Source organism: Physeter macrocephalus, chromosome 5, assembly GCF_002837175.3.
Source record: "Physeter macrocephalus isolate SW-GA chromosome 5, ASM283717v5, whole genome shotgun sequence".
Classification (NCBI taxonomy): domain Eukaryota; kingdom Metazoa; phylum Chordata; class Mammalia; order Artiodactyla; family Physeteridae; genus Physeter; species Physeter macrocephalus.
Genome location: NC_041218.1, coordinates 3,310,628 through 3,322,154, shown reverse-complemented (window position 1 = coordinate 3,322,154; position 11,527 = coordinate 3,310,628). Strand labels below are relative to the sequence as shown.

General features: G+C 50.2%; 1 protein-coding gene across 1 annotated transcript in view; it reads left to right on the top strand.

Moving 5' to 3' along the window:
* DPP6 (dipeptidyl peptidase like 6) overlaps positions 1–11,527 on the top strand; it is an 824,646-nt gene that overhangs the window by 722,532 nt on the left and 90,587 nt on the right. The window contains exons 11-12 of the mRNA XM_024129132.3: positions 6,743–6,866; positions 8,513–8,551. Coding sequence (XP_023984900.1) covers positions 6,743–6,866; positions 8,513–8,551 — 163 coding nt within the window. The remainder of the gene's footprint in view (positions 1–6,742; positions 6,867–8,512; positions 8,552–11,527) is intronic.

Genomic DNA, 11,527 nt, shown 5'->3' with positions numbered 1-11,527 from the left:
TTTTTGCATCTATGTTCATCAGTGATATTGGCCTGTAGTTTTCTTTCTTTGTGACATCTTTGTCGGGTTTTGGTATCAGGGTGATGGTGGCCTCCTAGAATGAGTTTGGGAGTGTTCCTCCCTCTGCTATATTTTGGAAGAGTTTGAGAAGGATAGGTGTTAGCTCTTCTCTAAATGTTTGAAAGAATTGGCCTGTGAAGCCATCTGGTCCTGGGCTTTTGTTTGTTGGAAGATTTTTAATCATAGTTTCAATTTCAGTGCTTGTGATTGGTCTGTTCATATTTTCTATTTCTTCCTGGTTCAGTCTTGGAAGGTTGTGCATTTCTAAGAGTTTGTCCATTTCTTCCAGGTTATCCATTTTATTGGCATAGAGTTACTTGCAGTAATCTCTCATGATCCTTTGTATTTCTGCAGTGTCAGTTGTTACTTCTCCTTTTTCGTTTCTAACTCTGCTGATTTGAGTCTTCTCCCTTTTTTTCTTGATAAGCCTGGCTAATGGTTTATCAATTTTGTTTATCTTAAGAACCAGCTTTTAGTTTTATTGTCTTTGCTGTCGTTTCTTTCATTTCTTTTTCATTTATTTCTGATCTGATTTTTATGATTTCATTCCTTCTGCTAACTTAAATTCTTATATGAACTATTCTGTTTTCATGTAAACCATTGTGATTTAAGGCTGTCCATCACTTGTAGATCTACTGATTGTTACACCAGTAAAAAGTCTGTACTGTATCATTAACAGCTTTTGGTATAAATCCCCTCTCATTAATCTTCCTTTTAAACCATCTTGGCCATTTTTGAAAATTTCTCCTTATATGTGAACTTTAGAATTATTTATTAGGTGCTCCCCTCTCAGAAAAGAAGCTCATTGGTCTTTCTGTTAGAATTAAATTCATTCCTTTAAAAAATATTAAGTATTTACCACATGTGAAACACTAGGCAAGGTGCTGAAGAAATAGAAAAGAATGAAGTGGGTTCAGTCTCTACCCACATGAAGCTTAAATCTAATCAATTCAGGTCTCCCCAAACTTATGATTATTTTGAAAGTTTCTCATGTTTAGTTTCCTGTTCCAGACATGTAGCATGTTTGTGTTCCCATATCTTAAATGTTCTCTTTGTTTCATCATTTGTGATGAGTGCTACATTTATTTTTGTTTTTTTGTTTTAAGAAAGAATCTTTTTTTAAAATTTATTTAACTTTTATTTTTTTGGCTGTGTTGGGTCGTCGTTGCCGCGCATCGGCTTTCTCTAGTTGCGGCGAGCGGGGGCTACTCTTCGTTGCGGTGCGCGGGCTTCTCATTGCAGTGGCTTCTCTTGTTGCAGAGCACGGGCTCTAGGCGCATGGGCCTCAGTAGTTGTGTCACGCAGGCTCAGTAGTTGTGGCGCACGGGCTTAGTTGTGCCGCGGCATGTGGGATCTTCCTGGACCAGGGCTCGAACCCGTGTCCCCTGCATTGGCAGGCGGTTTCTTAACCACTGCGCCACCAGGGAAGTCCGCTAGCTTTGTTTTTAATCTTCCTTAAAAGATTTACCAAATGTTTATAATTCTATGAAATATTCACCTAATATTTATTTTATTTTATATTATTTTTGTCACTTAATAATTACTTTTCATATTTGCATTCAAATTCATAATCAAATTGATAGTAGTTTAGGACTGGCTATGGATGAATTGGTTTTAGAGATCATCTTCTTACATGTTAAGCTTTTAATTTTGAACCTTTAATTTTGAATTGCTTTTAATTTTTTGAATTTTTGAATTGGTATATTCAAGTAGAAGATATACTTTAAACAAAAAGATATTGGTTGTTAAAAACACATTGAGGTATTAAATACCATTAGACCCAGAACAGCAGAGAAATCTGAGATCAGCATAAATTTGTATTGTCTCTCAAAACTTATTTCCTTATTACTGGATTGTTGTGGCATTTCTTTTTTCATAGATCTCTAAGAGTCTGTCAGAATGTTTTCAGGTGTTTTGTTAGTTTCCCTGGAGTATGAAAACCCTTCAATCTGCCTATTCATGTCTTAGCTACGTAGGCATCTTTCATGGTGTCTCTGGTGACTGCCTCTCTCCCATCACGCCTGTTCTTCCGTGAGGAGCACTTACGTTCTCAGACGTGAGGACCATCCGCCGTCCTCCATCTTCCTCTGGGACCCCTTCCTCCACCTTCTGGGGGAGCTTTCCACATTTTCCTTGATTTCTCTGGATCAAATTTCTGTAATTTTCAATTTCAGTTTCGTTAGTCCCCTCATCTCACCTCTTTTATCTCATCCTATAGTTTTACGGTCATGTCCTTCTTTTGCATTTCTCGTATGATTTCCCCTTCTCATCTGTATTGTTTGTCTGACCTTCCTAGTTCCCCACCTCAGAAAGGAGAGGTCCACCCATATCTGATATTTGGCAACAGACAAGATGTGAAGGTAACATTTGGCTCCTCTCCCTGAGCCTCCGGCGCTGGTTGAATCTTTCTCAGGTGAATTCGGGAAGACGCAGTCTGACCCATATCTATCTGGGTGCCTCTGCTGGGCTGAGTTGAGATTTTTCTCTGCCTTCTGGGAGTCTTTTTTTTTTTTTGACATTCTAAGTCAATTAGTGTCCATGACAAATGGTGATATTCTTAACACCGAGGTAGTGAAGGTCTGGCTCCCCAGATTTCTGGCTGTGCCAGCCCAGTGTTTCTGAGGATCAGACAAAAGGGAAGAGAAAAACAGTTTCCTCCTGCTCCCCATTGGCTGCTTCATACGGTGAAGCAAACGCGGGCAACCAAACTTCACCCACCTCCATCTGTGTTACAGCCAGAGGCTTTCAGCGTTCATTTTTAGTGACATTATGACTTTTCACCTTTCTGTGTATTCAGAGGCACATTTAACGCCAAGTTGGTAAAGGCTGACTGCGCTCTGGTAACCAGGCGTGAGTGTGCTTGGCGTCTGCACGTGTCTGTGGAGTCTACACTCGACACAGCCGTGCGGCGTGTGGGGCCACCAGACACACCCTCCCCCAGACAGTCAGCGGTAACGCGACGCGGGCCTGGCCCGGGCCCTCCCCGCAGGCCTTAGAGCCAGAGTCTAACAGCTTTGCAGTTAGGGAAGATGGAAAATGTGTTAGGAACCAGGAGGCCTTTTCTTATTCCAGTCAAGGATTTCTGCTTAGGGACCGCTTCGTTAAGGGAGTACCTGTTTTATTTTCCTTTCCATTAACATATCGTGTGGCTACGAAGCCTTACGTTGCAAAAGAACATCGTTCCACCCAAAGCGTCGCTTCTTTATGAAGGTCTACGCCTCATCACCAAAGAGCTGCGAGTGCACCTTTAAAATCAGCTTATTCTTGGCAATGCTTTATCTTTGCAGGCCGACTTGGTTACTTAAAATAACCAAAAATTGTTTGGTACCAAGTCTAGTCATTGATGCCACTCACAGAATTAGGAAATATTGATTAGAGACGAGATGTTGCTGTACAGGTAATGAGACCTGTATGGCTGTGACGTTCTGAAGGCAAGTCAGGTGAGAGTTTCCCAAGGTGTTTGATGAAGGGTAATGTTATTGGAAGCAAAGGTCCTGAAGCACCACTTATTCTCGGAGAGGTTATTATGTCATCTTTACAGAGTCCTTAATGATTTTCATTGTTTCAAGAGTTTTTAAAAAATATTTCTCATTATATTTCATCACCATAAACGTCTCTAAAGGTGCCATCCAGATTTTGTGAAATTCCTGCTACACAGATGAAGGAACTGAGGATTCAAGTTCTATACAGTATTAGTTGTAGAAGCAAAGCTCTCCCAGCCTCTGCAGGAAGCTGCATCCCGCCTCTTCGTCCAGGTGACAGTCCACACCCTGGCCAAGGTTCCACTGAACTAGGCAAAGTGGGTCCACATTTAACTGTCCTAATTTGCAGTACAATTATTATTTTCCTCTGTAAATCACGTCCCATATTACAAATTAGGAAAGTAAAAATAAGAGAGAGCGAGAGGCTCTAGCGCTCACTTTAACTGGGCATGTGGTTGCATTTCTAGGAAGTAGGAAACCTCTAGAAAGTAGCGAACCTCTGCAGGGTGACGGTCCTGACTCTTTCCAGCCCCATGAAGCAGGCTTGCCCCTGCATCTCCCTGTTTTCTGGCGGCAACTTGAAACGTGAACAATGAAGTGGTTAGTTGGCCACACGATTGCGTTCATGCCGCCAGCCCAGCCCCATCCCCAGGCCATCCTCACAGCTCAGTGATGCTCTTGTGTGATTTGCTCCAAAGGTATCACTGAGGAGTTTCTTACCAGAAAGAGAAGATTGTATTCATCTCTTTATTTCCAGTTACAATGGTTCTCATATCGAGTTAGGACATGGAAACACTGAGAATAGTGTGTAATCACTGACTGTCTCCTTCTGGACCAAACTTTAGTCCAGCTCCTATGAATCCTCTCCGCAAACAGGCCTTGACATTCACATTTCCAGGTGTGTTTGCATCACCCACTTGCAGCCAGGATCCTCCAACCCTCAACGTCTGATCACCTTTCTCAGCCCCACCTCCCCCAGGGGTTGTCTGGCCACCTGGCCTGCCTTCAGCAAGAGAAAGTTTGGCCAGAAGCCCCTTTATCCCTGATGTTTCCCCTTAGTAACCGTCCATCCACCGGCCCCCACCTGCTCCTTGGCAGGAAGTTTACCCTTGTCCTTGTTGTATTTGGAGTTGAGCCCCATCTCCCGCCCACCGCAAAGCCCCGTTGCTTGTGGTCCTCACGCTGATCGCAGTAGCACTGAATGTGGTCAGCCTCACCTTTTAAACATGTCAGAATAATTTCTTCTTTCATATTTGGCCTAAATGAAGATTATGCAAAAGAACACCATAAAAATGAGACGGAGGCAAAGAATGAAGAAATATTTCCAGCACATGGAAACAAGATTAGGGTCTCCCCTAATTATCAAAAGTATGAAGGCCACAGAAAAAACCAGTCATCCCGGGAGATCTGACTTTGCCTTCCTTGATTTCATCCAGGTGGGATATATTTAAGTGCAGCCTGTCTCCGTAACCTCATATCACACCTGGACAGGAATGCCTGCGTCAAACGGATCCAAAAACGGGACTTAACTCGGGTCCATCCACCAGGCCCTTCAGTGCCAGGCTCTCTTCAGTGTCTGTTTGACAGGGCGTAGAGCCCATCTGTGACTTAATTAAAAATTAAAAGTGTTACATGTGCAGCATGGGCTGGGCACAGACCGGACATGTCTCATGTCTGCAGACATGCAGACGGATGGTCCCATCCCGTCGTTAGATACGTGGCTCCAGTCCTCCCGGCGGCGAAGCGTCAAACAAAGCAGGAGCCACGAGAAGCTGCCAAAAGGACGTGTTACTTTCAGAGCAGGAGCCGTGAGAGGACAGGGTGGGATCCTGTAAACATGCAGGCCCAGGGTCCCCGGAGCAGACGGTTAGGACAGAAACAGCTGGATTTCAGAAAATCACAGAAATCGAGAAGGTGGAAAAGCGTAAAAGCTGGACTGCGCTGAACGACCCTCCACCATGTCCTCGGCGAATTCACGGAGCCTGTGTCTCCAGGGCCTGCCCTCCTGGACCCTCCCCGCCCCACGGCTCAGAGGCCTCCACCACCGTGTTTGCCAGGTGCTCTTGACTTTGGTTAAATTAACAACAACTGTGATTAACAGGTAGATTTGAGAAATGGGGGCCCCGGCGATTTAATCCCCCGGTGAGCTGAAGCCTCTTTGAAAGCGCCTGGTTATTTCGACTCTTCCGTCGACAGTAATTACGGAACGGACTGGCTCTCCTTGCAGCTGGCCCGGCGTCACCCGGTGAGCGTGCTGCATCTTAGTGATAAAGGATCTTGTCAGACGTGAAGTCATCATGCTGAACACGAGACCTCGTTACAGATAGTCGGGGCAGGCGGTGAGGCACGTGTGCTCGGGCCTCGAGAAAGAACAGTCTCGGAATTCACCGGAGGATATTATTTTTGTGCAGTTATCTTCCGGTCATTTCCTTCTAACTCTTAAGTGTACGTTTTTTCCTAAAAATTCCGTTCTTGGAGGGCTCTGGGTAATTGAATTAAGGACTGGGAGCCCCAGTACCCTCCCCCGCACCCCCCCGCCACCGCTGGGTACACTGTGGGGTGTTCAGGTTTGGGTGGAAGCAAGTGCGTGACGTCTAGGATGTCACATCAAGTCCACCGGGTGCCCAGAGCCGCGAACCAGTTTCCCTAATTAGCTCGAGAATGCCCCTGGGAATTGAGGGAAGGAAACACTGAGGCTTCCCCAGCTCAGCCCACGGGGAGGGGAAGCGGGCGTTATAGGCTAACCCTCCCTGAGGGGCCCCTTTCTCGGAGCCCGTCCTGGCTCTTGCTCTGTCGGCCTCCCAAGAGCCGTCCTCACCGCTTCCAGCCACGTAGAGTTGGGATCTGGCTGGACCGTGGCGAGAAAGCCAGGTCAGTGGGCAGCAGTGCCCAGCATGACTTACAAAACCCAAGGGGCGGAGCACAGGCCAGCCCCGGGGACAGGTCGGATGGCGGGGTGTTGGCCCGGTGCAGGGGCGCACGGCTCTTGGGGGGCAGCCGGGAGAGAAGCACACCCCCGCCGGCTTATTCCAGCACCGGTTCCTGCTGGGCCTCCCCTGGGGGCTCATCGGCGGCGCACTTTCCTGACAGCCCCGTCTCAGAACCCCACGTGCCCCACGTTGGCCCAGTGTCCAGGTCGGGCCGGTGTATGGTCCCCGAGGGCCCTGCATCACCGCTCACCATGCGTCTCGTGCTTTCAGGGAGTACTACGTCACCATGGTCAAGTGGGCCACCAGCACCAAGGTCGCCGTGAACTGGCTGAGCCGGGCGCAGAACGTGTCCATCCTCACCCTCTGCGATGCCACAACCGGGGTCTGCACCAAGGTATGGGGGAGGGGCTAAGTGGACGGCGGGGAGCATCCGCGGGCATCCAGGTCATCTCTGAGCCACACACACTCTCGGCTCCTGGCGGGTCCGGGTGCAGCCTGCATGTGGGTCTCTGTTTCGGTGTCCCCCTGTGGGTGAATTGAGGACTGCTGCAGACTCGGGGCTGATCCTCTCAGCCCCCAGCTCACAGAGCTCCCACTTCCCTTTATCCTTGCCCACAGCTACTTCACACGGGCTGCTTCTCATTTTCCAGCTGATGTTTAGAGAGGGGAGGGGTCCAGCCTGAGGCCCCAGGACCCAGCACTGCAGCCTGGCCTGGCCACTTCAGCCTCTCTGTCCCTCACTGACCAGAGCCAGCTGGTACCCTGGACGGTCGGCCCCGTGTCTGAAAGTCACCGCTGAGGCCAGTGTGTTCCCAGGGCCTGAGGCTGACTTAGTGGGTGGTTACAGGGGGCAAAGGAGGGGAGACAAGGAGGAACGAAAATCTAAAGAGAGGCTTGGCAACCCTGGAGTGACCCACGGCTGTCTCAGCTCCTCAGGCGGCCTGCCCCTGGCCCAAGGGCTGCGTCCTCCACGATCCCTGAGCCCCAAGGGGCAGGGCTCCTTGTGTTGGGTAAAGAAACATCCGTTAAAATCAGTTAATAAACCCAGGCAGTTCTCTCAGAAACTCTTTTTTGGTCCTGAATTTTTATTTCCCAACTGAGGAGGAGAAAGGCTTGCAGAGCAGCTGTGTTGTGACTTCGGGGCCCCAGACAGCAGCTCTGACCCCGCGGCCCAATGACGATCTTGAGGGGAGTCGCAGTGAGCTGTCGCTGAGACCAGTGTTCTCAGTGGGCCAGTGATTTACTTGATTTTTAATACGATTTAGAGCAGATTCCAGGTTATTCTGATGGGCTTCTTGAGGGGAAGGAAGGAAAGAGTGGACTCCCAGCTGGGCAGCTGGGAATGGCTCGTAACCCAGGTCTTCTGGCATCTGGACCCCCGGTCTTGCGAGGGTCAGCAGTGAAACGCCATCCTGCCCACAGGTAAAGAACAGACCGCCCCAGGGACAGGTCCACGGCCCATGCAGCTGAGCAGCTATTCCTGGGTGGTTTGGTTGGTGTGTTTGGTCTCCCATTATATGTCTTTCCACACAGTTCTCTGAGATTTACTTTTCATATGCTTTTTAAGTCCTTTTACTGTTTTGGTCTGCCAGGATTGTTGTGAACTGGAAATTTGACACATGTGTACACACAGACACCCACGCACATGCACACATACTTGCACGCACACAAATTCCTAAAATAATGCAGCACCTGAGATTTGCCTTTAAGTGGGCACGTGCCACTAGATGGTCATTGGCGACCGTCTGACGGGCATGTGTCTGGTCAGGGGTGACCACCAAATGGTAGAAATGCACCACCTCCCAAACGATTCACACCCGCCGTGGATTTGTCCTCGTTGCTGGGAGAGTGACATTTTTCCTGTTCGGGGACACTCGTGCTCAGCTCTGAGCCACAGCATGAGACGAGGCAGAGCAGGGCCGGCCCCCTTCCTGAGCTTGTGCAGCTGCCGTGGAGGGGAATCCAACTGTTTGTACACTGCTGTTCGCAGACACAATATGTGCGAAAACTCCTTTCTCTAATGCTCTTATTTCGTTTCAGAAACACGAGGATGAAAGTGAAGCCTGGCTCCACAGACAGGTAACTATTCCACATGCAAATCCCACACTGTCCGCCTACACCAGCCACCAGGTCCTTTCCCAGTGTTTACAACACGGCTTCTCACGTTAAATCCAACAGGAAGCCCCAGGTAGACACGCACGTGCACGGACGCGCACACACACACGCGCACACGCGCGCGCGCGCACGGCTCTGGGGGGCGGCAGAGCCACTCAGCCCACCTGGCTTCCCTGAGGCCCCAGCACTGCTGGAGAACTGTGGCCTCCATGGAAGAGGGCTGGAAAATCCCTGCTCTTGAGAACGTGCAGTGTTCAGTGAGATCTCAGTTCTCAGTTAGGTGGCGTCCCTTCGGTGCATTGAAAGGACGAGTCCAAACAAGTTGCCCAGATTTAACCTACTTCAGTCAAAGAAAATGGAACGGCGCTGACGTTCCTGTTTCCCTCGGCCTGGGTGGTGGATGCCTCCTCTGAGGTGGGTTCCCTGCGGTTCAGCTCGAGTCTTCCTGGGGACCTGACTTCAGAGCCTCGCCTGCATTTCCCGTCCCCGCCTCGGAGAAGAGACGCACGTGGAACAGGCGTGAGGAACTGGAGGGAATCAAGGGAGGCCTGCGGTGCTCTCACCCTGACAGAAAAATGAAACCCACACGAGAAAGGAAACTCGCGACTCCGGTATTTTCTTTCTTCAATTATTTTCTTCTCATTCCACACCCTGAGGTTAGAAAGCACAGGTGGAAAGTTTTGGAAGCTCACTTCCTTCTTATCCTACCGAATGGGATGAAAATCGTCTGAAAATTCTGTGGGAAAATCCTAATCGGGTTTGAGTCTCAGAATGATGGTGGAGAGGGCACAGGTGTGCTTCTTTACTGATGGGACAGATTCCGTTTATGGGAAGTAACTGAAGCCGGACAATGCGACTGTTACCAGTGGCTCTCCAGGAACCTTCTAGAAACTCTGTGTGCACCTCTGTTATCTGTGGAATCAGCAATCTGGCCCAGCCTCCCATCGGTTATCTCAGGGGTGGTGTCCTCATCAATGGGCGTGATTGCTTGTAAATATGTCCTTTTCCTGCTCTGTGCCAGCCTGATACAAAAGAGGAGTGCGCACCGTGGCCACGTTGGTTTTCCTGTGTCCCGGTTTGGATGCCAAGTCCATGCTGAGAAGTATCCAGAATGAGATTGTGCTTGGGCGTCTTAAAAGTATTCGCTGGGGAGTTCCACTGAGAAGTTCTTCAGTGCCACCTGGACCAATGATATAAGCACAAGTATCAGAAGTAGTATTATGACGTTCCTCCTACAGTCACACAGAATGCCAAAGACATTGAGGTGAAAGAGTTCAGAAAACAAATCCGTTATATACATGGTCATCTGTTCAACTCATACGTATGGATCGTACCAGGCACCATGCTAGGCTCCGTGGATTTCAAAAACAAGAATCCACCGCTTGCACAGAGCGCGCGTCGGCCGCCTTATGGTGGGACAGTGTTCCACGGTGTGGACACAGCACCGTCCGCTCATCCGTTGGTAACGTTCGGGTGGTTTCTGCCTTTTGGTGTTGTGAGTAGTCCTGCCAAGAACACAACGCTGAGTGAGAGGGGGCCGCCCACCGTGTGACTCCACTTACGAGAGATGCCCAAGCCAACAGAAGTCATACAAGCCGGAGGCTGTTGGGTGGCTGCAGGGGCTGGGAGTCTGGGGTGGGGAGTAACACTTAATGGAGTCTGGGCTCGACGGGGGGAGATGGAAGTGGTCTGGAACTAGACAGGGCTGGTGGTTGCATGACACTGTGAATGTGCTCGATGCCATGAAGGGCTCACTTGTATTAACGTGTTTTAGTTTGTGTCATGCTCGACTTTTCAAGAAATGAATCCGCTAGAGCAGCAGCTCTCAAAGATGTCATGGCGTAGAAAGGGAGAGAGCCGCATGGATCCCCAAGTGCGGAATGTGGGCGGAGTCCTGGACTGTGTCCCCAGGGCGTGTGGAAGGGCCGGCACAGGGCTGGGAGCGGGCACGCATGGGGCCCCGAGGCCCGGCTGCGGGACTGGGCCTCAAGCCACGTGCGGCCCGTGTCTGAGTTGGAGGAGGGAGGATGGACTTACCAAAGCAGCCAGCGGTTTGTTTCTCACGGGGCAGAGGGCTGTGGGAAAGCCAGGGTCGGAGGGTCCCCTCCTGCCCCTGCCTTCCTGTCCGGCACTCTCGGGACCCATGTCCCCACTGGTCACCTGTGCTTTGGGCCTCGAGCTGTCGTCCTCATAAGCTCTGCGGACAGGACACAGAGACACCGCCGTGGGCAAGACTCTTGTGTATTTTCGGAGCACACATCCCGTCACCCACCTAAGAACACCAGCCAAGCCCCGGGTAGGCAGCCTGGATTTGGGAAACCAAGTCGTTCCAAACAAAATCAAGTCAGCACTTAAAAACCAGCAGAAAGTAAAAGTATAATTCTTACACTTTTAATATGTAAACTTTCAAGCACTTATTAGGCAACAGCTAACATTTTTTAAACAGCCTTTGAAAAATACATAGTCCAGCCCGCGGCCCGGGGTGCCATCCACCCGCAAGGCGGGCACAGGACCCCACGGAGCCCCACCTCGCCGAGCACCGCTCAGCCCGTCTCCATCTGTTCCTTCAGCGCCGGGGTCAGTAGGAAACCCAGTTTCCAAGTTTCTCATGACGTTCCTTTTGAAGAGGTTTTTCACAGAGGAATCTGTGGAGCCTCTTTTTCAAAAATAAGCTGTCTTGGGCTTCCCTGGTGGCGCAGTGGTTGAGCGTCCGCCTGCCGATGCGGGGGACGCGGGTTCGCGCCCCGGTCTGGGAGGATCCCACGTGCCGCGGAGCGGCCGGGCCCGTGAGCCGTGGCCGCTGGGCCCGCGCGTCCGGAGCCTGTGCTCCGCAACGGGAGAGGCCACAGCAGAGGGAGGCCCGCATACCACAAAAAAAAAAAAAATGATGAGACAGGGCTTCCCTGGTGGCGCAGTGGTTGAGCGTCCGCCTGCCGATGC